The following is a 27,255-nucleotide window of genomic DNA, read 5'->3' on the forward strand; positions in this document are numbered from 1 at the left end:
GAGAAATCAAATGAGAATAGCTAAGCATCGATCACAAAATATTACTGTATATATCTACATAAAAATACGAGTAAATTATTTCACTTTGGATCATTCTTAACTATATTTTTTACTTTAGACTGGATAAACTTATTATTGTTGTGGTATGGGCCACCCCAATTAACGTTTCGGCCATATCTAATCTACCTTCGATAAATATATGGATAGCACGTAGATGTGGTTTCTATGGTGTATTGGAATTGATGTGTTTAAGATGAGAAAATTGCTCGTGTAATTTAAACCGTAACAATAGCAAATTTAGCTGGTTAAAATAAAAATTAAGGTGGTCTGAGTAAAACTGGAGTAATAAAATTTGACTCAAAGTACCATCACCTTTTATTACTAATAATAGAGTAAATTGCACTTTGGCTCACCTTTTATTAGTAAGTTTTACTTTAGTCCACATTTAAGCCTATCTTTTTATTTTGTATCAGATAATTTTGTTATTATTATGTTTTGGACCACCTCGAACATTTTTCTTGCTATATCTAATCTCATTTTTTGGTAAAAATACAGAGTGCACATAGGCAGGAGTTCACCTGTCTATGGCTCAATATGTTTGATATTGTTGATGTATATAAAAAATGTTTGAGTTGGTCCAAACTACAGCAATAGAAAAGTTATTCTGTCTAAAGTAAAAAAAAAAAGAAAGATATTTAAGTGCCAAGTAATCTTTAAAGTAAAACTTAGGTAATTAATATGATCCAAACAGTAATTTACTCTATTATTCCAACAGAAAATATCTAACTGTCTCCACCAAAAAAAAATGTACCTAGTTGCTTCCGCGCATAAAAAAACTTTAAAGAAATAAAACAAATCCTGCTTAGTGGGCGCACGCAAGAAATCAAAGGCTACATAAATTATATATAGCACGACAACTACTTGAAAGGCAAGCGAAAGCTGCGCCGCCCCACGCGCCCCACGTCGTCGCCGGAGCTACCTGCAGCTCAGCGACGTCGCCGGCGACCGTACGTACGTCGTCAGTCAGTCAGCCCATGGCGCTGCTGGACCAGGCGGCGGCGGCGCCGAGAGCCAACAAGAGGGCGAAAGTGGCGGCGGAGGAAGAGGAGGAGGTCGACGACGAGCCGCGGTTGCGTTCGACGCCGGCGGCGGCGAAGGTGTCCCGGCTGACGGTGTGGTGCAAGTCGCTGGTGTTCCACGGCGACGGGTACGCGGTGTTCGACGACGCGGACGGGCGGATGGTGTTCCGCGTGGACAACTACGCCGGCCGCGGCAGCATGGCGCTGATGGACCACGCCGGCCGCGTCCTCCTCACCGTCCGCCGCCGCCGCCATTGCAGGGCGCTGCTGAGCTTGGTGGAGACATGGGAGGTGTACAAGGGCGACGCCGACGACGGCGACACTTCCCAAGATGAGCCCCATCGTCTCATGATGAGGGCCACCAAGGACGTGGGCAACTCGAGCTGCACCGTGTCCATGCTGGCCGCCGGCGCCGGCGACGGCGACGAACCGGCGTGCGGCCATGGGCGCTACCGCATGAGCTGGTCTCGCCGGGAAGAGTGGTCTAGGGTTCATCGCTCCGGTTCTGCCAACTCCCTCGTCGCCGAGGTATATACATGCTAGCTATATAGTCCCTTTAGTCATAAATGGTTTGGTGTTTATGTGACAAGATTTGATCTAATTTTAGTTGATAAATATGCAATAACACAACAAATCATCAGTTTTTCATGCTTTTTCTCAGTCGATGATATATTGATCACATTCACAAGTTTGCATGTTTTCTTAATCGATAATTGATCACACCGTAGCACATAGCTACACAATCCCTCAAGATGATTGATGCATTCCTGCGCTCGGTTGCCTGCAGGATGATATATTTTGGCATGTTGTCATATTGTGCTACACGTACGCCTGCACAAACCGTAGAGCGCGATGTGCGTTCTAGGATGGTATGATACTCCATATATATTCATATGGATACTAATGAATTTAGACACTTATATAAGACATAATCACTAATCCATGGATGAATTTATGTACGGCGAAAACATCATATAGGAAGTATGCTATATTGAATATTGATCATCAATGAAATAGTGCATTACAAAAAATTATGGGTGTTTTACGTTGCTATAAAAGTACATCATGGATTCGTATAAATGGTTAATTATCATCGTATTTCATCACATAAATTTAGTGTTTCGTAAGTATTTTGCACAAGACAGACCCTAAAATAACCTAGATGGTAATTCTTCGCTACTTGGTATAGCAGAGGGATGCAGTTCCTCTGACGTAATGTTAGAGGGATGTTATTCACCAACATTTTGGTCCCACCGTCCATGGGCCCACATGTCTGCCCTCGAGTCCCTCTAACTTTTATGTCAAAGGATCTCGCTCCATAGCAGAGATGGTTAGACCGTTAGAGTTACATGCGTTTCTATTATCTTAAAAAAATGCTAGTTATAATTCATACTTGTATCGCATGCATTAGAAGTTGGTATGATCTAGCTAGTTCTTGGAAGAGCATGCATCCATCCATCTATGCATTGATATGGAAGCAAGACGACGTACTCAAATCAAAAACATGCAAATGTAAAATGTTGTTTGCAGGTGAGAAGGAAGCGAGGAGGACCGAGGAAGACGACGTTGCTTGGGAAGGACGTGCTGTCGCTGACGGTGCAGCCTGGGATGGACAAGGCCGTCGCCATGGCCATGCTTATGATCTCCAACTCCTACCGGTGACAAGACGACCACTCAGTTAGCTAGAGGGATGCATTGCAACAAACAAACTCATACAACAGGATGTGATCGACCGAGGTTGATAATGGCTGTGTTCTTTCGTTGTTGATACATGAAAGATTGTCTAATTTTTGTAATAACTATTTAAAAGTATAAACAATAGAAAGATAATACGATGAACGTCTATATAGAAAGTTTTAAAAAATACATAATTTAATAGTTGGAAAACATACGTGGAAAATACAAGAAAAACTCTATAAATAACCTAGCACAAGAACGCAGCCAATGTGTACTTAATTAATGTGGTTTAGATGTTCATCCCTCTTCAGGTCCAAATGCTTGAGGCTGTTTAGATCAGACCAGTCATGGATCACCTCATGGCATCACCATCTAGGCTAGCTGTCGAAATGGATGGCCCGGTCAACATCTGACTATGCTTAATCCAGGTCAACACCCATAATTTACAGACGCCCAGGTCGTCACTTGTCAGAATCGATCTGGGTCTCCATGGCATTGACGCTCCAAGGTTGACGAAGCTAGCATTAACAGACGACAGGGGGAGAAATGTGGACAAGGTATCACAAGCACACTATCAGCACAAACAACCATGATCATGATCTAGTACTTCACACTTTACAGGGCAAACTTCTACTGATTAATATGCTTGCTAGTATCATGATTTACATCAGCTACAAATTATCCCCTACCTTACACGCACAACACCACTAGTCTTCAGAAACAGAAATAGTGGCCTCACTTTTGTTGGTTAGTGACAGCAGCAGTGGCAGCATAGCAAACACCCTCGTGTAGAATCACAGCTGGGTACCTGCAGTGCTTGGCCGCAGCCTGCCTGAATTCATCACTCCCCTAGCAGTAGTCTACCATTCAGAGGAAAATTAGTCAGGTAAAAAGAAATATTATGGCATTAAAAGGAATACTGGTATAGTTTTAAGAAGAGAGAAATATGCATGAGCATAATTTACAAGATGCAAATTGGTAGGCTTGGCTTACCTCGAAGAAAGAATTATAGTTTAGCCTCATCAGAAACTGCCTCAGGAAAGGTGCTCTCTGACTCCCTGCAAGCCGACTACTCCTTAAGATAGTGTACAGTGAATTTGATTTCTTGTTGAACTCCTGTTAGCATCAAAAAAGTGGTAGCTATGTTTAATAAGAAACCAGGCAAAGAGGTATTGAGACTTTGATATAAAAACAAATGCTCCTCTGTTTAGGAACAGTCAGAAAGGTAGGACGATACCTCAGTTATGTGATCAATCTCGAACATGTTTCTGCTGTTTTCATATTGTTCGATGCTCCAGCAGAACTGCAAACAAAGCTTCATTATGCTGTCCAGTATTCTAGACACCGATCCAATATCCAAGAAGGATTGTGAAATTAGAGCTGACAAATACCTGCAGTTCCAGATGTGATAATCAGACAAGATATTAAAGGTTTTTTATTTACTTATGTGAAAGGAAATACAAAATTCCAATGCAAAGTCAGCCAACAAAAAAATTTCCGTAGCATAAATCAATTCCGCAACGTCTAGCCAACAAAAGTAAAAGGGAAATCATTGCATCTTATGAAAAGGGTCCAACTTATAAAAAATAAAATTCCACATGCTTCAGGTAATAGAAAACACTTACTGCTATCGAATGTGGAAACTTGCAAATACACTAAGCTACAACACATAGCAAAGCTTCCTAAAACACACAGGTCAACTGACTCATATTTCATCCAATGAAGTTGACACAAATTACCAACAAATGCAATTATTCCTCTCAATAAAATATGAAACATATTTTATAGAGGAAAAGGTAAAAAATGGTTGCTTACTCTTGATGAAAGCTCACTAGTTCTGTGAAATCATGTGAATCTTGAACGTGAGTTTGTAAAACATTCCATTGTGACTCAATTACATCAACCTGCAAGGGAAGTCCAATATATGGAGAGAAAGAGAAATTACCAAACCAACCAAATGTTTGTTCAAGTAATACAAAAGGCAGAAAAAAGGAAAGTACATTCCCAGATCAGTCTAGGGACTAGGGCCTAGGACAGGTGGGGGTTTACCAGCCAGAAGCCTACGAACTCAAATTCAAGATTTAAATATGAAATAAATAATGGGTGGTAACTGTCTGGCAAACAGTTACCAGTTGGTTACCAACCAAAATTTCATTTTTTTTTTTTTACATTTCAATGGGGCGCAATAAGACTATAAAGAAACACCTGGCCCAGGACCAAATAGCGTGATATACAGAAACAATGCTTCAAGACTAGGACTAGATGACAATAAAATCATCACGTCGGAAAGCTTTATACACAGAAATAAGAGTGGCATTTGGAATTAGCAAAGAAATATGAAGAGAATGTCTATCCAGTATTACCTGAATATAAAACTGTAGGTTCCTGATAAGGAAAGCCATATGCTCCCTTACCCTCCACAAAGGCTTAGTGCGTTGCCGGCGTAGTTGTGTTGCAGAGCTGTTTTTCCGATCCTTGCAATAATCAGAAAAATCAGCATGGTCTTGATGCATTACAGCTGCCCAGGATTTCTCAAGTTCCATTTGTGTCCTCTTCAATCGGATGAGATACTGAAAAACCTTCCGATACCTGTATGAGGTTTACGTATTTAAAATAGATAAAGTAAATAGCTCAAGAGATAGTCCTCGCTCACATGTATGAGTAGCATGAATCATGCTGTTAACTTCAGAAGTAAATTCACAATGCAAGAATATGGAATTCAAAAGAGCTTACTCTCTCTGTTCACTTTTATAAGGCGTATTATGATCCTAGAGAAGTCTTCAAGACTAAATTTTGATCATTAATTTTGACCAATGTTATGTGAAAGATCATTGAAATACAAACTTATAGGTATAACTTTCTACGCTAAATATTTGTATGCTTATTAACCATTGATCAAAATCTTGAAAGTTTGACAGTTTTGAAATCAAAAGACAACATATAAAAGTCAATGGAAGGAGTATTTAGTTGAGATACAAAGCCACACGTACTTAGACACAACATCAGGAGTAAAGAACAGCTGCAGTGGCCAATCAACAGAATATTCCAGAGCAATACTATCCCACCCATCAAGTGCCAATTCTGAGGTCCCCTTTCCATGTGCAGAAATCTCTGGAGTACTGGCCTTCTGTAGATCCTTCTGTGAAGTACTAGCTTTTATACCAAACGATGGCATTCTACAATAAGAAATCAAAACTAGTTTTAAATGCAGAACTAACAATAACCAGAGAAGGCCTGAAATGAATTACTATGAGGTAGTAAGGGATGTCAACCTTAACGAGATTCTGGCAAAATATTTGTCCTCGTCACCTATAGTCTTCAGTGCAGCCTGAGGGAATTAATAACAGCAAATATATCATGGCTGCAAAAATCAAATCTATTTACTGGCATGAGGTACCAAAGCAGATAAGAGGATAAAAATCAGATACATTTACTGACAAAAGGAGCCATACCAGATAAGAGGAAATATAGATCTGTAGTTGGTGAAAATACACACATACTAGTAAAGCGAAAATACATAAAATTGGATCTCATCAAGTCTGCTAGAACAAAAAAGGAACACATTCTTACCAATTGAAATGGAACCAAGAGATCTGCTTCAGCTGTAGATTGACGAGGTGGTAGTCGCATCAATTGGCGACTTTCCTCAAGAAAACACTGCTTAGAAACATGGTTACAAATGAAAGAAATCAGAAAGCAACTAGAAAGAAAATTTTCCATTGTAATGAAAGAATGGAGAACTTGTAAGAGAATTGAAAAGATACTTCAGTGGACTGCCTGCTTACCTGGAAAAAATCACCTTTCGCTAAGAGAAAATAATCTTTCAGTGCCTTCAAGTGACCATTGAGATCAGCACGTACAACCACTAGCTTTTACCAAAGGAAACACCAGGTGTTGTTACTGTCGTATGTAACACTGATAAAATATAGAATGCATTAAGCTATTAAGCTATCCAGTACCTGCCAGAGATGATTAGCTGCCATTGTTCGTATTGAACCAACAGCAGACTCAAATAACCTTTTATGAAATTCTGAAGAATGCTGTAAAAACAAAAGAAATAAGCCATCTGGTCATATGAGCACCGCTCTTGTGAAAGGGCAAGGACAAACAAAATGTTTCAGTAAAACAAAAGAGCATGGAATAAAAGATGGAAGTTGAAAGTTACCTTTAGCTCTTTGAGCATGGCGTCAATTTTATCTGCTTCAGCCTGAGGCAACAATTCTTCTGCACTTATGTTAGGGAAGTTTGGTAGATCTTTCAGAGCACCTGAACCTCCTGTGTGATTTTGTATTCTAAAAGATCCTTTCAGATTCTGACTTTGGTTCATGGATTCCTGCAAGGTAGCACCAGGACTAGGATTTCGAAGAACCCTTATTGCTTTGCCAGCAAAAAGAATTGATTCTGCAACTCGCATGTGTATATACTCAGGCAACATATCCTGTCAAGTAAGGAACACAAAAATGAAACCCATCAGATCATGACCACCATCCTAACAACAAATATTTCATATGCATGCACTTGGTAATACCAATAAGAATACTAGCATACCAATGATACATGAAATCCTGTGTGCCAACTAGCCAGGGATGCCTCTTTAGCTGATTTCTGCGTAAACTTGTCAGCAGCATCCACCTGAGATGATTCATTTTCCTCATCCCTATCTTCCTGTCTGAAAAGCAAGGCAATAAATTTTGTATTGCAGAATGGCATTATGGTTCAGCAGTTAATACTAATAGTTATCAACGAGAGGCAACTAGTTTAGTTCTCATATAGAATATTGGATTTAAGGATATAAATGATGAGCATCTAGCAAAACATTGTCATCCCTAAAGTTGACAGTATTAGACTATGTAGGAGTTTGTACTCAAGACAAGAAAGGGAATGGATATGAGGAAAGAAATAGAGAAATTAAACATATGTAAATAGAGGTGTATCAAATAGATTAAAATCTCCCATGTTATAACCAGAACTTAAAGGTGCTTACAGATTTGGGTCATTTGGCATCTCCAATTGAAATATTCAATTACAACTTAGAAGGCCAAGATGCACAATTGGATATATGGCAGTAACAGAGAAGCAGGAATAAAACAAAGAACGGGACAATTTAATGCAAGATATGTAAGCAATGTTCACCTTCTAATGAAAAATTCATTGTATTGATCTTGAAGGATCCCGTAAACCATCCAAGACGTCAGCTGGTTAAACATGACTTGGTGTCCATGCCAAAGAAGTCTGTTTTACCCCCCATCAATAAAAAGGAAGTAAAAAAGAAATATACAGCATTTAGGTCCTTTTAGGGAACACAGACAATTTGCAACGAAAAAATGCACAATATCAGCCTAGTATGAAGAGACATCATTTATGGAAAAACAAGGGATATATTGGGAAAATTAGTTGCTTTGAAGATGGAAGTGCAAAAGTTCCCATGCAAACATGAAAGGATGGAATAGAAGTTGTCTTTCTTAAATAGACACTGGAGAAAAATAATCTAGTTAATACCTTTGGATACAGCTTTGCAGTTCTGGAACACCACAATGGCATCGTTTATGCAAAAAGTTAAGAAGTTGTCCACCTTTGATGTCTTTCTGCTCAATTTCCATAACAAGTTCATGAAGAGGAGGCAGAAGAACTTCAAACTACAATGTGGTTCAACAAGTCTAAGTGATTGACAAATTTTGCAGTGGCAAGTAAATGGTTATAAGAGAATTAGAAAATGATATTTGCATACAAAAACATTAAATGCAGTGCTTAAATAACAAACCTTATTTAGCCCATGAGTTACCGTTGCCAGGATAGGCAAAGGATCTGACAATAAGTTTTGCTCAACCTGAAGAACAGCTGATCTATAAACTGACAGAATCTCAGCAATACCATTGGCAATTGCTCTCCTGTATGCACTCCCTTTCCTCACTTTAATTTTCACAGTTTTATCAGCATGAGATGGTGAAACATCTATCGAAGAATTAATCCAGCTCAGGTCACGAGACTCGGTTGCAAAGCGATTTAGTTCTCTGTAGTAAAAGCCCAAGGATATGAGCCTTTCGATAGCACTCCTGCAAATGTGCCAAGCCATTTAGAATTTGATGAATCACCCAAGAATGGGCACAATGCAGATTCCTAAAAAATTTTGAAAGGAAGTAATGTGAAATTTAGTCTCACTTGCAGATGTATATTCTTGCTTTTAAAGTGTGTTCATTGATATTTCATAACTAACGTCAAACACCCATAACCCAAAACATGCAAGGAATTTCTTGTATATATGCTTGCTCTACTGAGGGTACATTTCCAGGAAACTTCTTAAGCTACTCATCCAAAACCAACTTCTTAAGCTAGTCCTTGTCCAAGATACCAAGACTACAATTCTGGGATGTTTGTCCTGCCGTAGTATTGTAAGAGTATGCCCAATAGCTCATCCAAATTTGATCCTCTATATCTCCATTTGAATGTCATCAAAAAAAGATTCATCCTCCATATCTATTTGTACTCCAACAAATCATCCATATTCCATCCTTTATATCATACCCAATATATGTTAACTACTCATTTTCCGTCCAACATATAATACTTAAGAAATAGTTTTGTATTCCTATTTAGAGTTTCTCTAACCCCACATGGATAGTGGCTAAAATTGGAGGATATGTTGGAGAAACTGCTGGACCATGTTTTTACCGTTCATCTTCTATTGTTTTTACCGTTCATCTTCTATTTTGTAGATAGAGTATGAGATGGATGAGCTGATGGGCATGCTCTGAGACTGTCCATTAGTTTGAACATTGCATGCACCATCACAGCATCGCACATATTGGTTTTATCGAATATATGATCCAGTGAAGTAGAAAATCTGGAAAACCCAGCATGCTCTATCTAATTGGGTTTAACAACGATAAACAGTGCTTGCAAGGCTCAACAGGAGCACGTGTAAATTCAGTAGCGACAACCATTAATTACTGAAGCACGATACCAGTAGTAAGTAGACAACCACTACAACCGCACTCCAAAGCGAAATTCCCCCATTTCTCGTGTTCGATCCACCAAAAGCCCGCACAGATCCCCTCCCTCGCAGATCGCACCCACCATCAGCGGCCACAGATTTCGCGGCCCGGGGACAAAAGGTCCACTCGATCCCGTACCTCTCGGACGGCTGCAGGAAGGTGAGGTCGGGGGCGAGGCGGAAGGAGGCGGGGCCCACGTCGCCGTCCCCGCCGGCCTCCGGATGCGCGGCGCGGCGGCGGTGGGCCGCCGGGGAGGGGGACGAGGAGGAGTCGAGGACGAAGTCGCCGGTGAAGCCAAGGAGCGCGAGGAGGAGCTCGTGCAGCATCTCTCCCTCTCCCGCCGCGGGGGGGTGGGTTTTGCCTAGGGTTTCGGCGAGAGATCGCGTCGCGACGAGCGGAGCCGGAGGGAGAAGAGGAAGGGGAGTGAGGGAACGGAGGGGGAAATGGCGGGGACGGCAGAATTTTAATTAGGTGGGTTTTTTAAAAAAAATTAAAAAAATACCACCTTGCCTGCCTGATTTGATGGCTGAAAAATAAAAGATTATCAGATTTTTTTTAGTTATTGAGTAATACAAAACGATGGAATTAATCGTTATAAATATGAGAATCTACTTAGAAAAGGTAAGATAATAAATTTATGCAAAGGAGCCTTTTGAAAAAACACACAGAAATCATGAACAAACAACACAGACTTCATGACACCCTTTATTAGCGATATTTTGTTCCAGAGTAACATTTAACAAATGGTTTCGTTTAGAACCAGCTAATCATTTGTTTGTGACAATTTAGATCACCATTATCTCTTTTATTTATCTGTGTCTAATTTATTATAGGTCGGGTAGAGACCGTGTACTCGACATTGTTCGTATGTCTAAGAAAATAGATGGTCTAGTGTGTAGCCAAAGCAAGATTGCCCAATCCAAAATGAAAGTATTGGCTAGAAATTAATCAAGGTGTTTTATATTGTATTACATCTGTTTTGAACGGGATGTTGGTCGTCTTACTTTCTTAGGCTTTTTAACTCGCGACCTTAGTTCCAAAGTATAAGTATTTATAAAATTTAAAAACATATACCTCAATATAAACATTGTTGCATCCAATCGTATTATCTCAGTTATTCTAATAATTACAAAGCCAATCATATACTTACAAATTGAATCTAATCAACTCAAAATTTGTAAATTAACCACGAAGGGACTGTTGGGAATCACTCACTCCCTAGCTAGAAACACTTGCACACACTCCTGATGAACACACACACCAGGGGCCGAAGAACACTGGAGTTTGGTGCTGCACAAACGCAACCTTTTTCACTTTTTTGACTCAATTAAACAAGATGCTATACATGCTTAAATAGACATTAGAGACCAGGACATGCGCCACTAGCAGCCACATGCCACGTTCACGACTACACGATCGAAGTGCATCCATGCACACCTACTAATTAGCTAAGATCCTAATAACCCGGCCATTATGCTAATGACTCAACTAACCAGCCACTGTATTGCTTGCTTGCTACGTTCCATGCCACAAAACCGATCACCCAGCCATCTCAGCCACTTCAGTCATGGTGCATGACGTGCTCCTGCGGCATCTCGCACGTACCCGGCCGTCTCGCACGGCTTCTAGGCCATCTTCGCGTACACACCTCGCGTACAACCACAAGCTTCTTTGGGCACCACGTGCTGCTACCTATACATTTATTTTCCACATGCAACCAAAATAAACATGCTAATGCTAATGACAAGATTATTTCTAACAGGGACTAAAAGGGATTTTTTTTATCTATATTACTCTTTAGGAATATTTTTATTTTAAAATAGGGGTAGTATCTCACATAAAAAAAATAGAACAATTCACGATTGAATTTGAGAATATAGGCAACAACATAATCAGCTTATTTTAAGGAGGGAGTGTGAAGTCAATAGCTCATAATCTGTTTATGGGGCTTCTGTTTGTTGTTCATTATCTGGATTCTCAAACACATTGTTAAGGTCTTAAGGAGCTTCTAACTTTAAAGGTTCTATGATACGAGAAGCTGCATAGTAATAAACCTAATATTTTAAGAAACAGCAGGTGAGAAACCAATTTCCCATAATTTGGACCTGGAAAACGCAGGTTTTCGAGCTTTCGACTTGTTCATTTTCTATGTTCTCAAAACATGAGTGTTGTTAAGGAGAGTTTCACTTTTAGAAATTCTTTAATAAGTTGTAATTATCAAAAACTCCCCAAACAGGGCGTTAGTATCTTTCAAGATAATCCTACACTTACCAGCTATATATTTTTGAAGTTACGTATTTTGAAAAGAATTATTAGTCCAAATTTCAGAAGTTTGACCCTAAAGAAACAAATATCGTGTTTTTTTTGACAGGGTGGAGTACCAGGCTCCTGCATTAAGTCCAATTTTATATGCTAAGAACGTTAGGTAAAACGCATGTCTGCCAGGGAACCTATCAGAAGTGTCTGTGTAATTCTATTCTACAAAGATAAATGCACAAGCATATGAATTGAACAAATTGCATAATAAGAAACTGCATCACAAGGTGAAACTCCGAATATCCCAACTTGATTTCAAATATGTACGTGATGGAACTCAATAAACCAAATCAAAATGTTCTCCCCGGGTTATTTTCTGTTTCTTCCTCTCAGATTTGCTTCGAGGTTTACAGCGCGACCCAGGCTTAATTTCATACAATGGGTTTTCCATCTTCATACAAACAACTTCAGATTCCAAAAGTTAAGTATTAACTTAAATTTCCTTCATGAGGGTCTACATCCTTGGAGTGTGCATTTGCCGATATGATGAGCCCTCAGGTGATCTATTTTCCGGAGATGATCTTCCGACGCCGATCCATTGCCCAAATAATCTCCTTGGAGCAGGTGTGGGTTCTGAAGTACCATGAGATTGCTGTGAGCTCCACCAGTTTGTCTCACAGTCCACTGGCATTAGTGGGTATGGCGCGAAGCGATCACGCTCCCAGGCATAGAATCGGCTTCCTCCAGCATCGTCAGTCTCCATTGAATTATGGCCAGAAGAACCAGGTGGGAAAAGACAAAATGCTGGGTTTTCTGGTAGAGGGGGTGGTGCAGTTCGCATGCCTCCTGATCTATGAGCCCCAGCAAAAAGGCTAGATGATGAATTCTGCTGGTACTGTTCACTAATGCCACCATGAGCCCTCATGAATTGAGGTACCATAGGAGGAACGTTGGGAGCTCTAGATCTAGAACCAGATCTGCCAAAAAAAAATGATCATCATAACTACATATTTGTCATTGAATAATCAGGAGCTGCATTATAATCCAATAGTCTCTTCTACAAAATAAAATTTTGAATTTGAAGCTATTTTAGGAGTTTATTTTTATCTGTGTAAAATGGTAGCCTGACACTCGTGCCATTATTGATCTGAACCATCAGTTTAATATTTTGTATAGCATAAACAATCAAACAGAGCATGATTGTACCTTAAGGAAACATGGGTAAAAAGTATTGGTAAAAATTGAACAGTATATAGGTCACAGGAATGTCATTTTTGGCAACCAAAAAATTTCCGTACTTTACAGATTTTACTAAACTAGCACATACAAGGATAGCGTGGCCATATTAGCAATTTGGGCAGAAATGAACAAGTAATTACCCATTGCTGAAGTATGATGGAGAAACAGAAGATCCTCGACGCTGGGTATCACCATCAACTCTTGCAGCCCTCATTGTTCCAAAAGGGACTCCTTGTTGCTCGGCCACCCCATTATTGTTGTTGGGTTGAGGATAGGAATTGGGAACATGCGCCCAATGGTTATGATGAAAATCAGCAGGTTGCACTGATTGCAGGGGCCTACCGTCTGATGGACCAGCCAAGGGATGCCAGGGATCATGATATGCAGGACCGTCCATAGTTCTCTCAGGAACATGAGAGCTTGATGATGACGCCAATGACGGAAGAGGATGCAAGTATGCCACATATGGGCATGGATGAGCTGCCCCGGGTGCAGCAGATACAGCAGCTACATGCTCCGTGAACACATGTTGCCCCATGAAGTCATGAACTGCATGGACAATATCCAATCAATATTTCAAACTCAATATAACTACATTTTTACAAATTGATCCCTTTCAAATAAGAACTTACAAGTGACTGGGGGTGATGATTCTCCTTCCCTGGCAAAAGAGGGGATCAGTAAGTGAATAATATAATATAATGATATCACCAATTTCAAGAAATGAAACTCTTAATATAGAGAGCCATAGATTTTGCACAACAAATAGTTGTAGTTAAGAGAAGTGTATAGCAAAAGATATACTTCATTTGATATGTTCACTGTGTGCAATTGGTATTAGGAAAGAATGAATAGCTATTATCATAAATGTTGTCACCGGTTAATCTGATCAGCACTTTTAAATGGTATATTGCCATATTTGCATTAGGCAGTATCAGTATGGCTTGTCAGAAGATCCATGTGTTAGTACAATCTCATCATGGAAAGAAAACTACTATGGAGATTGTCAAAAACCATATGCACCATGACTTCACGATTGGAGTAAACCCAAAAATAATTGTACATTGTTCAGCATTTTGTCACCAAGAACTAATTAAGACCATTCATCCTATATTCTTTCATCCCTAAAACAGAATGTTGACATTACTAGTCCTAGAGTTTAAACTCATCTGCTTCTTAACTCTACAAAACATAAATAACGATGCATAACAGACCAGCATAAATACAGCATCTAGTTGACGAATAACCACACAAGACCAATTGTCACTACTAGCAAATTTAATGGTGGTTTTATATTATTGTTGTACTTGAAAAACACGAGCATTGGTCCTGCACTAGAAATAAAACTGGACGATTGAATAGTTGAAATAAAACCATAAACCACAATTTGAAGAGAAGACTGAAGAACATACTCAAAGAAGGATGGAAGTTGTGCCAAACGGCCAAATGGACACCAGTGAAAGCGAAATGGCTGCATAATTTAAACATATAGTTGTCAGAACTCAGAACAGGCATCCAGAGTAATTGCCTCTGTAAATTAAAATAATGATAAGAAATGAAGAATCAATATAAGCAACATAAATAATTTTAAAATGCAACAAGTTATTGTAAATGTGTAGCATGATTGGACTACTTTCATCTCAGAACTACTCATTTGTGCATACTGTTAGGCACAACAATAGAGAACAAGATTTACTGTTGTACACATAAAACAAACAGTTGTGACCTACGATATATTACTTCTCTCAAATGTAACCTTCAATTGACAAAAAAAAGGTTAGACAGTTCGCAACATGCAGATACCAGCACATGTTTCAAAGCTCCCATATTGTTTTCTTCAGAGAGATCATGACCTCAAGCGACTAAATAGTAGAACAGGAAAGCATCAGTAATGCATTCTACAAAAGCTACCAGTGGCAATCATAAGATCAATTCTAAATGAATTCAGTGGCAAAGAGACCAATAACTAAAGATTTTGACCTTACGGGAATAACAGAAAGCATATACAAATAGCAACACGGGTATCTCCGAAAGAAAAGGTTTGAATAAATTAAGCATGGTCAACTGAAAATCATTGTAAGAACAGAACAGGTCGAGACCATATTCATAATCAGTTAAACTGGTAAAAACATGGCGCGGCTACCATGTGGCAAACAAGAAAGTGAAAGAATAATATGCAATAAAAGACTAATAAATCAAGGATAACATGGTCACATACCATCTCAGAGTAGCTAACATCATAAAGGTCTTCATCATGAGCCCACTCATCCATATTAACATCTTGTGCAGGTCGGGAACCATTTGCATAGAGCCAATTCCCTTTCTCAATTTTCCGGCAGTTGGGGCATTGCATAACACCTTTGGCATTGAATGCTGATCCAATGCAATCTGTAAACAATGACACAGTCATCAAAATAAACCAAAGATTACAGGATGGATAGAATTTAAGAACATATTTTAGACTTTTAGTGCAATATCATATAACAATAAGTCATGGCTACCACAGCAAAGCATCAAGCATACAGGTAAGTTTCTGCATCTCACAACTAACAACAACCATATCTCTTAACAAAACTTCCCTTGATCAGTGTCTAGGGCCTGTTTGGGGAGCTTTAGATTCTGAGAAGCAGCTGCTTGGTAGCCAGCTTCTGAGAATCTGGAAAAGCTCCTAAACCCAGCTTCTCCAGATTCTGGATTCTTAGTTTATTTTCCAGAATCTGTAACTACAGATTCTTTGAGAATCTGTGGATCGTTTGGGTAGCTTCTGGCAGAAGCAGCTTCTGTGAAAAGCTGCAGCTGGGAGAAGCTCCCCAAACAGGCCCCTAATCTTACACTCTTCAGAATAGCTTATGACTTTATGGATCAAATTGTTCCACAACTTTATTGCAACCACTTATTTGTAAACTGCGAATCTGCGTATATTTGCACTAAAACTGGTAATCATAGAATGCCGCCACTTAATTGTATCCTTTAATTCTTTCATTTTTCAAGTCAGCCCTAGTTTAGACATTGCAACAGCTAAAAAATGTTGCCACAAATGAAAACACTAGAAACTCTAATATATACTTGAATTAGACCAAGCTTAATAATGGACAAACTTAGAAAACAGATGGAAAAGACCATTGCTAATGCACAAACAAGAGCAGTGATTAATAAGCAAATCCAAGATCATTGGGGTTTATTAACTTAGGAAACAACAAGATTAGTTTGATAACTAAAACTCTAAAAAGGCAACCCATATTTGACAAAGAAAGCATGCAGACTCTTAGTCAAAAGCTCCATCCCATCAAGCCATTAAACTGAAAACTCTTCAAATCTGTGTCATCTTTAATTTCCTATAAGTTCGAGTCTAAGTTACTAAGTATGGCACAAAACATGTTTAAATCCTCTTATCCTCCAAACAAGTCTTCAAGTACAACCATTCACCAAAATTCAACAAGACAACAACTAGCTTAATAACCCCCAAAAATTCCTGGGAATCAAACAAACTTCCATCCAGGGGTGCAAATGGGCAAGTTGAACCATTGGTCCAGTGGTTGACTAAGCCTGCCCTGGTAGAACGTTACTAGTGGGGGCATAGGTCCGTCGTTGTATCAAGAAGCCAGTGTATATTTGCTCAACATGTCAACATGTCTCTACCATTGCACAGACCAGCCAATCTCAGAATCACAATTTCTCTATCTGTCTGTTCCTATTGGTTTCCATGTCATTATCAATTCTCAACTGATGTGATTTACTCGCTTACCACAATAGTTGTTTGGTCGGATGCTTTGTTTCAAAATTTTCATTACATTAAGAAACCACCGAGAAACTCCACTTGAGCTATTTTGATGTCCATTCATAGGATCTGATCAACCCACAAACTCTATTGAGTCATCGGACCAGACCAGTACTAAAAAATTGTGATGCATGTGAACTCATAAGACCGCATAAGCTCCCAGACTATTGTCCTGAAAGCGAAACCATCAGCTAAAATTTCACCTACATACCAAACAAATTTAGTACGAAATCTTCCTTCATCCCCCAACCCATCCACCCCCTGAAATAGAACAACTAGAACAACTAAATTCAGCTAAGATTTTTTACTGTTACCTCCAAAAGTACTTGTTACTTTTGCTAACATTCGCCCTAAATTCAGCACGATTACAACCAGAACAACGTAAATCCGGTGCAATTACAACTAGAGCAACGTAGAATGACCTCAATTTCAACAAAATTCCGGCACAATTCCTAACAAAAACATTACATTTCCAGCTACTCGCATCCAAATTCAAAAATCGCACTTCCTCCACGTAGAACCGCATAATTTCCTACCGCATCGTCACTCGTCAGACCATCATTCGATGTAGCCACTTACCGAGGTGGAACTCGTGGCCGCACTGCAGCCTCGCGGTGGACCTCTCCCCGCCGCCGGCGACAACCGCGTCGAGGCAGATCGAGCACGACACCGCCGCCTTCTCCTCCTTCCCGCCCACCCCTTCCCCATCTTCCCCCTCGCCGGCCTCCTTCCTCGCCTCCTCCCCGGCACCCATACCCTCCCCCTCCCCCTCCCCCTCCCCCCTCCTCACCAACCAGCTTCTGTGGCCCGATCCCACCAAACCAGCACCGAGAGGGCTCGAAACGGCGGCCGCCGCAGCAGGGCGCCGGAATCGGCCGGCCGATGCTCCCCTCGCCTTGTCCAATCGCCGGAGTACTCCTCGCTCGCTCGCTCGCTGCCTCCTCCGGCCTCGTTCCCCTCCTCTCTCTCTCTTGCCTATCTGATTCTGCTCGCCTCCACGAGAAATTAGAAAGTGAGGATGGAAAAAAAAAACGCTCGGGAGAAAGAGAGGAGGGGAATAAATGGCTGTTTCACCAGGAGACCCTTGTGGATTTTGATATTCCATTTTACCTTTTTCCTTGTTTATTCTTTTGCAATGGCTTCGCTTATCGCTTTTGTTTTTTACCTGTAAATCAAATTTGAATTTATAATATTATATTTAAAGTTAATTTTGAGGGTTTTCTATTTTTTTAGTATTTTCTTTTACATCGTTAATTATATATATATAAGCAAACAATTACCTTGCAAATATAGTGTAGGTCTAATGATTTTGTGTGTTGCCACCTAGGCCATGTTCGTCCAAAGGGCGGTAAGTTAACTTACCCCGACACGAAAAGCGTAGTAAAATATCACTACATGATTAATTAAGTATTAATTCTTAAAATATAAATAGATTAATATGATTTTTTAAAAAAACTTTACTATAGAATTTTTTTGCAAAATTACATCGTTTAGCAGTTCGGAAAGTGTGCGCGTAGAAACGAGGAAGGTAAGTTAACTTATACCCCTAGGCGAACGCGGCTTTAGTAGTAAACCGTGTCATTTGGAAGCGGACATATTTTATATGTTGCTTCACGGTTAAAGTCATTGACTTTTATTATTATGTTTGATCATTTGTATTATAAAAAATATATGACAAACAATTGTGTTGTAGTGATTTGTTTTATTGTTAGATGTAATTAAGCATAATTTATATTTTTCATATATTTATATAATATTTTTTAGATAAGATGAATGTCAAATACAAGTAAAAAAATTACCGATATTAAATAAAAAGGTAGGTGGTATTTTTTTCAAGTTAAATAACATCTTACATAGAAGCCAAACATGCATGGCGGCATAGCATAAAACAAAAAGGTGTTATATTAAGGTAGAAACATCACATAAGATATGGCACGGTGTTTTCTAAGAATGTGCAATAATTATTATTTTACTTGCAACATTTCAGCCTCATCTTTTAGTTGCTTGCAAACATAAGCGAAACCATTTATTAGCGATAAAAAATAATTATGGGTAATTTTTTGTACACTTTTCCTTGATAATCTAAAATAAAACCTGGAAAATAAAGTGGAACGAAAAGACTAGATAGGTTGGACGATCGTCGTGCTTTACCTCTGCTACCTCCATCGTAAAATCATCATCAACGCAACAAAAATGGTTGATCACCAAAAGAAACATCTTTAGTCGCCCGAACTCAATGGTGTTGGTTGCTCCGTCGTCCGTTCTTTGTATAAAGTCCATGCCTATTAGTGTGTTAACGCTAATACTCTCTTATCGTAAAGCAACATTATCTTAATTATTTTTAGTTTTAGAATGATATATTAAGAATGTAAATTGCATGTTTTCACATCACATCAATCGTTTTTAGTCTTGGATAATTCATCAAGAGTGTAAATTGCATCTCTTTCCCAAAAGGCACACCATATAACCTATTCATTTATAACTTGTGGATAATTGATAAAGACAAAAAAAATATAAACACATGAAAAAATTGTATTGTATATAAGAAAAAAATTTAGAATCCATATCTACTATATTATCATTCAATTTTTCCACAGCAACCCGCAGGTATCTATCTAATTATATCTAAAACATCAATACATCACATCACAGTTTGCATGAGACAAAATACGTATAGTCCATTAGAATTGACTTGAACAAGTATTTTTTTAGCATAAACAGATTGTGTTGTATTAGTGATGAAAGTTAAAAAATATTTGATCTTTTATATCTATTTAATAATATATATGATGAGATTAACTATAATAAAGTTAAAAATGTACTCTGGAAAGGTGATATAATGAAATTCTATATAGAAAATGCTCGTTAAAAATATAATATTAAGAGGTTTTGAAAAGTGTGTGCACAAAAGTTGAGAAATATACGAGGATGGTCTACGAAAACGAATGCAACCGTAGAATATAGATGTTGAGCATGGAAGTAGTAATAGATTAATACGTGATTAATTAATTATTAATTATAAAAAATTATAAAATAAATTAATATGTTTCTAAAAACAATTTTTCTATAGAAAATTTATAAAAAATAAACCTTTTAGTAGTTTGTGAAACGTTAATGAAAAAACTAGGGAATCTAGGGTTAGAAAGAGGAGAGCCAAACGCGGCCGTAGAAGAAAAACAAAGCTTTGACCAACACATATGACACATTTTGTTTACACCAATAATAGTTTGGTTATTGGTGTAAAGAATATAAACAATTATCTAATAAGTATTTACAGTATAAACAATGAAATGAACTAATATAAAATTAAAAATATACTCCATAAATGGTGAGATAATAAACTTCTATAAATAATCGCTTTTCAAAAAATATATCATTTAATAATTTAAAAATGTAAATATATCCCTTCTCACTATCTCCACAGTATGTGAGACAAATACACACATTTCAATTAGGGTCGTATTATATGGGTATGATTTTACCAGATATGACTTTTTATTCTTTGAAAATTGATTTTTACAGTATAGACCCTTAGAGCAACCACAGTGTATCAGCCCAAACCAGTCCATATGAGTGGGTCCCACTGCAGGTGACAGTAGCTAAATTATAAGACACAATGTATCTAGACGGGAAGTAGTCTATAGGAGTGGGTCACAGGGTGAAATAAAAAATTTTGTCCACAATAGGTGTTTATTGTGATGTCTTAGATGTACGGTGAAAATAACATTTGTTTTTTGCCTTATGGGGTCCATAGTGTTACAGGTAGCTTTTTGCTATTTGATTTCTATTTTCTATACTTTCACAATGTTTTAGGAGGGATGCTATACGTACTAGGGGTTTCGTACGATCTGTCTACAATAAACAGTGGGCTATGCGTAGGATGGGTTCCTTCCGTCTCGCTCGGCTCCTTCCGTCTGCGTCAAGCAACAGCGTACGACACGCGTCGTAAACGGCTCGTACATAGGCATCGTACGTGCGACACGCGTCGTAAACGGCTCGTACATAGGCATCGTACGTGTAGTTGTTTCGATGTTTCAACCACCTATTATAAAATATTTAATTCACTATAGATTACTTTTTATTAAAATTATGGTTATTATTATGACGTCTCCCTTTATGTCTTGCGGTAATGATTCCTCTCTCAGTAAAAAAAACGTGGGCTCCGTCACTCCGTGCCACTTGTTACCTTTGGAGCCATGGGCACTGGAGTAGTACATCCAAGTAAAGACTGTCTCTTTAATTCCAAGAAAAAACAGGGTGGTATGCGAAAAAATGTCACCGCTAACGTCACAACATTCAAAGAGAACCGTACTACCGCTCGCCTACCAACCTTCCTCCCCGCTTCTCCTTTCCAGCCTTTTCCTAGCAAGCAGTACCGACCGGGGGGTGCACGCGTCAGCATCAGGAGCCACCCGCAGCCGCCCGATCTCCATCCGACGGCCCACGCGGGCGGCGTGCCGCGGTGAAACCCATGTGCGCGCGGGGACGCCGGGGAGGAAGCGGTAGCGGGCGGGCGCCTACGCCTGGCCGATGACACGTGGGCCCGAGGTTGGGTGGGGTCCACGTGGCATTGGGCGGGAGTCGCCGGATCGGTAAGCCCGCGGAGCACGGCCCACAGGTTTGACCGCGCGTCGGTGGTGACGGTCGCGTTTTTTTTAATAAAAAATAAATAAATTTACTGGGTGGGCCACGGGCCGTGCCGTGCGTCACAGGTTTGACGTGCCTCGGCCGCGCGCCTGCGGCTGCATTTCTGCGAGAGCGAGAGTTACTTTTTTACTTGTGTTTTACCACTAGTTTTATCCTACTTGAATTTGACCCATAATTTTTGTGATTTTAGGCTAACAGAGTAATAAAGTACTAGTATAAAGTATTGGAATTACGTTGAACGTATTTCAAATATATTTAGGGCATTTCTAGTGATAATGAAATCATATCAACATATTCAATTGGCTCCACGATAGAAATCACTCGATTTATTTTCGGTACCTATGATTTAATATGCACATTCCATGATCAATATTTAAAATAAGCAATGGGTGTTTTCTTTGTCTAGGCAAAACCACCATGTCTCTGGTCTTTTTGCCTACATTTATGCTTCTAAGCTAAATTTTAAAACATAAATTTATAGTTGATTTGTGATTTTTTTTCATCATACCTTATCTTTTAGTATTTTATTTTAGATCACTAAAAACAGGTATATAAAAGTTTTACATACAACTACTTTTTAACCATTGATAAGCGGTTTCGCTTATGTTTGTTAAAATCGAAACGATATTGAATTTTATATCGCTCGGTAGTACGCCATAAGGTCAACCCTAGCGATGGCAAATTTCATGGTGATTGATCACTAAAAAAATAACTTGTTGATACCCCGCGCGTTGCTGTGGGTATATTAGAACTTTTAAAATTTTCAACATTAGTATGAACGATTATCATACGTGCAGTTTTAGATTTGTAATGAGAATCATATATCAGTTAAGAATTTGAGTTTATAATGAATTGCAACAACACGAGGCCGTGGTAACTGATGCGCTTTTCGGGGAACCTTGTGGTGGCCATGAGCTTGAGGCACTCCATTCAACTGAAGTGAGTAGGCGTACCTGAGCATGTGGATGAACATGAGCTTGGCCATGTTCCGGTGGCAGTAGTTGTTGTCCTCCTCGCTGATGGCTACCCATATCGCCGCGCACTCCCGCTGCACCACCACCCGCTCCTCCGCCGCTGTCTTGCACGTGCGTATCGCCCATATCATATCCCTACATCAACATCAGCACCATCACCACCATGCGTTTTAGCACATGCACTCACCAGATATGAGAAAAGGAATCGAGAGGGGCGGGTGGCAATCTGAGGCGAGGCGAGTGCTCCCAACCGGAGGCAGGTGCCGGAGGAGAAGGGGTTAATGGTAAGGTCCATGGTGAAGTCCTCAACGATCTTCTTGACAGAATGCAACGCCAAGCGATGGGAGATCTTTTTTATATTTTAAATATTTTTAATAAATAATTTTATTACTAAATATTAATAGAAATATTTTCATCGTATAAACCTTTTAACCACACCAGTGTTGGTAGTGCAGCAAGACAATGTTGTCATATAAAGTGGTTGACGTAGTGTCATACTACTGACCTCATTTTGCATATCAATAGAGATTATTTAAAAATCATAAAAATATTTTTTCAAGTTTAAAATAAGTATTACTCAATTAATCATATGCTAGTTGCTCACCTTATTTTGCATATCTTATTATTTTTTTAATCTCAAGCTCAGCCTAAGTTCTCATTTATACTGCGGCTGTTTAGTTGCTTGTATCAGGCTTGGCTCGTATCTGTCATGCACCGAGATGGCTGTTTGCTTGACTGGATGAGAGCGAGAGCCAAGCCCAGTAGATACAAAAAAAAAAGGCCCCGTGGCCTGGCTGGGTAGAAACGGTGAAATCGACCTTCTCTCATTGGCCTGGCCCTCGTCATGCAGAGTAGCTGCACCCACCCATGCAAGCAAGCACCCGCTCGTGCAGGCGCGCACCGCGCGTGAATCCCATGAATCGTTCTCTTTCTCATTTGCTTGCCTGAACAAAAGAACTAGGGTTTGGGGTCTCCTCCCCTGCGCCGTCCTCCCCCGCAGCGACCTCCGTCCTCCCTTGCGCCGGCGTCCCCCGTGACTTCCGTCACGGTGACCTCCCCCACGCCGGCCTCCCCCGCGACCTCCGTCCTCCCCCACGCCATCCTCCTCCGGTCGGCCTTCTCCGCCGCGCCGTCCTCCGCTGGGCCGTCCTCTCCACGCCGTCGTCCGCCGCGCCGACCTCCCCCGCACGGCCGTGCCGTCCTACGCCGGGGAGCTGCATATGCAGCAGCAGCAGTAGTAAGCTTGTTCTTTCTTGTTTGCACTTGTTCTTGCTGTATACGCAGCAGCAGCAAGCTTGTTCTTTATTTTTTGCACTTGTTCTTCTGTATACGGCTGCAGCAGCAAGCCTTTTTTTTTTTCTTTTTTGCTACTTACTTCTTTGTACAATCCAGGTGCCTTCAATAAATCCAACCCGATGAATACATTTATATGTTTACTAAAAGTATGTTTTTTTGACTTTTATTCAATAAAATTTCTATTGATTATGTATGGGTAGTTCTCAAAAATGTGTATAACTCAACCAAACAACATCTTCTCTATGCAACCATTTGCTATAGACAATCAAACAATATCTACTATATCCGGGCTCAGGCAATACGGACAACCAAACAGCTGCATCTATATCTACAGAGATTAGCCAAATTTAGCCTGTATATAAGAGATGAGCCAGGCTAGAGTAACACGCGCAACCAAACAGGCCCACTGTGTATCATGAATTCATGACAGAGTATGTATACACTCAGGCCGCGTTCGGCTGGGTAAAGAGGAGAGTTAGTTATCCAGCGCGAAAAATATAATAATAGATTAGTATATAATTAATTAATTATTAATGTAAAAAATTATAAAAAGTAGATTAATATGATTTTTAAAGCAACTTTCCTACAGAAATTTTTAGCAAAAAGTACATAGTTTAGTAGCTCGAGAAGTTACACGTGAAAAACGAGAGAATCTGGATAAATAGATCGGATGCCGAACGTGGCCTCACTCAAGCAATGTGGCAATAGATTGGTGCTTACTGAGTAGGGTGGATTAGAGCCGGCATTTTCAACTGGCCACACGCCAAAGCTCCAGGTGAATCATTCGTTCTTATATATTTTTTTTAATCTTTAATACAAGCAAAAGGGGAAAATACACTATGATAAAAAAAACTTCTAAACCAACTATAAATCTAAAATTTAAATTTTGGCATAGACGAAAAGAATGAGTTGCTCGAATGTCACTGTACTGTGCCTACGAGGAAGAAGGACGCATGGAGCGCCGCACGGTCGTCCGGCCGCGGAGGATGGCCCGCCTGATGCTTTCCGTTGAAGGGTTTGGTTGCCGTTGCAGCGCGGCCCAAGGGATCCTCTGCGGCCAGCCCGGCCGGCTCCGTTGCCGTTGCCGACCGAGAGTTAAAGCGCTCACGGCTCTTCCATCTGCCGCTGCTGCTGCCGCTGGCGTGCTGCTGGTGCCAGGCTGCTGTCTCCGATCCCGAGCCGTGTAGGCCGCGACGCCATTGGCCGGCCCATGGGGTGGGGGGCCCACCTGTCAGCGGGGGAGGACGATGGATGAACGGATCGGTTGGTGGTCGCCGGTTCCAGTATCGGTTGGGTTTTATTGTCAGACTCTCATGTTCACGATTCATAATAACCTACGGCTGATCCGATTTAAGTACATTAAGCAAAATTATGAGGTTGCTATTTATTCATTACTATAAAGATTTTGGTATCGGGCGGGGCATTAATTTGTTGGGTATGTTTAAGTACATGTCATCAATAATAAGGTTGTGCTAGACAGCTGATTAATAACTTTCTGCTTAGTACGCAAAATGTATTGCTGGATCCATGAATGATTAATTAATTATTAGCTTCAAAAATTAAAAAAATAATCAATATATTTATTTTAAAACACGTTAAGCAATCCAGAAAATGTGCACGTGGGAAAAATGAGAAAATAAAAGTTCCCAACCTTGACCATAGAACACAAGCTAAGGGGTTGTTTAGATGGGACTAAACTGTTTAGCCCCAAGCCATATCAGATGTTTGAACACTAATTTGAAGTATTAAACATAGACTAATCAAAAAATTAATTTTATAAATAAGAGCTAATCTGTAAGACGAATTTTTGAGCCTAATTAATCCAATTAGCAAATGTTTACTGTAGCATCATATACTCTAATCATGGATTAATTAGGCTTATTAGATTCGTCTCGTGAATTAGTCCAAGATTATGGATGAGTTTTATTTATAGACTAAGTTTACTATTTATAAGATGTGTCTAAATATCCGATGTGACTAGAGGCTAAAATTTAGTCTATAGAAACAAATACCCCCTAAGGTTATATTGCCGTGCCAGATAAGAGTCTCCGTTACTTAGTTTTGTTATGTCTCGGTGTCTTAGAATACCTTGTATAATGTCCCTTCACCTCGTAGCTGTCTCGAGATCACATGTAAAGGATTTATATGGGAGTTCAATAATTCATCGGATATTGAATCTATTCCATTCGGTCATTGTTTGAAGATTGAGTCAAGCTTTTTTGACTTGATCTACCAATTTTATATTAGATTACGTTTAATATATTATTGTAGTATTTATCATGGGAAATTGACCACGTAGCTTCCTTTTTTTTTAAAAAAAACAAGTATTTCAAAAATATTAATAATCAATGCTCTAAAATTTCAATTGAATCTTATCTTAAACATCAAATGTTTATGTCTGCAGGAAGTAGTTAATTGGCCAGCTACATGTTTGTTAGTTCCATGGTGATGTCTTTGTTATCAGTAAAAGGACCATATTTCTCATTTTTATTATTTTAAACAAAAGAGGTGATCCTGCAAAAGTTGCAATATAAAATGAGGTCTAAAATGGACCATCTTGAGCTAAGATGAAAGGATTTGGATGTGCCACCCTCTCGCTTCCATTGGAACATGGATTGTTGATGGTGAATTTCCAAAGTGCACAAGTAGATTGACATCTAAATTTATATACAATGTGACATTTATACATAATTATTTTCTTTTATTTATGGTAAGTTTGAAAGAATGGCAATATGAACTAACCATTTTGATTTGCCAAGGAGGTGTAAAACCGAGTTGAACTTTGGGTGGCATTTGAAGGGACATCTGGATAATCATTAACTTGCTTTCCATAAAAACTGACAATAAATATGAATTTAGCGAGCATTTAAAAAATTTAGGAGACCGAAATGGAATAAAAATCGGATATAGTATGCTTATCGCTAAACACCAACCAGTTAATAAAAATCATAAATTTGGAATACTCTATCATGTATGACACCACCCAACTTGTTATCGTGGTAATTACCAAACCACTAATGACACCAAACACTACTAGGGCAAACAAACCTAGCATGCCATCATCTTGCTCAACCTAACAGCTAAACATCGTTTTCAAACACACGATTTGCCCGATCAATTACAACCCCCCCCTCCCAAAAAAAAATACATCTTATTTGCTTTAAATTGCAAGCATTTCATTGTACTCGTGCTGATTAACGTTTATTAGCGAGTAAAGAATAACCTGTGGGTATAATTTTTATACATGTGCTGTACTGTTTTATTTAAACAAATATTAAAAAATAAACTGCAATGTAAAACCGATACCAGCTATAAAA

The 27,255-nt window shown here is 39.4% G+C and overlaps 3 protein-coding genes across 3 annotated transcripts; 1 reads left to right on the plus strand and 2 right to left on the minus strand.

Moving 5' to 3' along the window:
- The first annotated feature begins 1,025 nt into the window (after window positions 1-1,025).
- Window positions 1,026-2,914, plus strand: LOC102717712 (protein LURP-one-related 5-like). The gene is made up of 2 exons (XM_040524617.1): window positions 1,026-1,607; window positions 2,610-2,914. The coding sequence occupies exons 1-2, from the start codon at window positions 1,035-1,037 to the stop codon at window positions 2,739-2,741; spliced, it is 705 nt and encodes a 234-aa protein (XP_040380551.1). The 5' UTR covers window positions 1,026-1,034; the 3' UTR covers window positions 2,742-2,914.
- On the minus strand, window positions 2,855-10,186 carry LOC102717992 (gamma-tubulin complex component 4). Its single transcript, XM_006654944.3, has 16 exons — window positions 9,887-10,186; window positions 8,518-8,809; window positions 8,256-8,392; window positions 7,890-7,988; window positions 7,305-7,425; window positions 6,922-7,194; window positions 6,716-6,796; window positions 6,542-6,625; window positions 6,327-6,413; window positions 6,029-6,084; window positions 5,747-5,932; window positions 5,120-5,345; window positions 4,572-4,660; window positions 3,994-4,147; window positions 3,750-3,872; window positions 2,855-3,616 (listed from the first exon to the last, which is right to left on the minus strand). The coding sequence occupies exons 1-16, from the start codon at window positions 10,072-10,074 to the stop codon at window positions 3,551-3,553; spliced, it is 2,262 nt and encodes a 753-aa protein (XP_006655007.3). The 5' UTR covers window positions 10,075-10,186; the 3' UTR covers window positions 2,855-3,550.
- A 2,065-nt stretch (window positions 10,187-12,251) lies between these two features.
- LOC102720795 (E3 ubiquitin-protein ligase RFI2-like) lies at window positions 12,252-17,790 on the minus strand. The gene is made up of 6 exons (XM_006653997.3): window positions 17,601-17,790; window positions 15,462-15,631; window positions 14,656-14,714; window positions 13,876-13,904; window positions 13,384-13,792; window positions 12,252-12,981 (listed from the first exon to the last, which is right to left on the minus strand). The coding sequence occupies exons 1-6, from the start codon at window positions 17,773-17,775 to the stop codon at window positions 12,519-12,521; spliced, it is 1,305 nt and encodes a 434-aa protein (XP_006654060.3). The 5' UTR covers window positions 17,776-17,790; the 3' UTR covers window positions 12,252-12,518.
- Window positions 17,791-27,255: the final 9,465 nt, after the last annotated feature.

The sequence above is a fragment of the Oryza brachyantha genome, chromosome 5 (assembly GCF_000231095.2).
Source record: "Oryza brachyantha chromosome 5, ObraRS2, whole genome shotgun sequence".
NCBI lineage: Eukaryota > Viridiplantae > Streptophyta > Magnoliopsida > Poales > Poaceae > Oryza > Oryza brachyantha.

Coding starts and splice junctions, on each gene's coding strand:
- LOC102720795 (XM_006653997.3), bottom strand. CDS start 17,775: ATGGGTGCCGGGGAGGAGGCGAGGAAGGAGGCCGGCGAGGGGGAAGAT. Junction 13,905..14,655: donor CAACTTCCATCCTTCTTTGA/GTATGTTCTTCA, acceptor CTCTTTTGCCAG/GGAAGGAGAATCATCACCCC. Junction 13,793..13,875: donor ATCATCACCCCCAGTCACTT/GTAAGTTCTTAT, acceptor TTGTCCATGCAG/TTCATGACTTCATGGGGCAA.
- LOC102717992 (XM_006654944.3), bottom strand. CDS start 10,074: ATGCTGCACGAGCTCCTCCTCGCGCTCCTTGGCTTCACCGGCGACTTC. Junction 6,626..6,715: donor CAGCTAATCATCTCTGGCAG/GTACTGGATAGC, acceptor CTTTGGTAAAAG/CTAGTGGTTGTACGTGCTGA. Junction 4,661..5,119: donor ACCTACAGTTTTATATTCAG/GTAATACTGGAT, acceptor CTTCCCTTGCAG/GTTGATGTAATTGAGTCACA.
- LOC102717712 (XM_040524617.1), top strand. CDS start 1,035: ATGGCGCTGCTGGACCAGGCGGCGGCGGCGCCGAGAGCCAACAAGAGG. Junction 1,608..2,609: donor CCAACTCCCTCGTCGCCGAG/GTATATACATGC, acceptor TGTTGTTTGCAG/GTGAGAAGGAAGCGAGGAGG.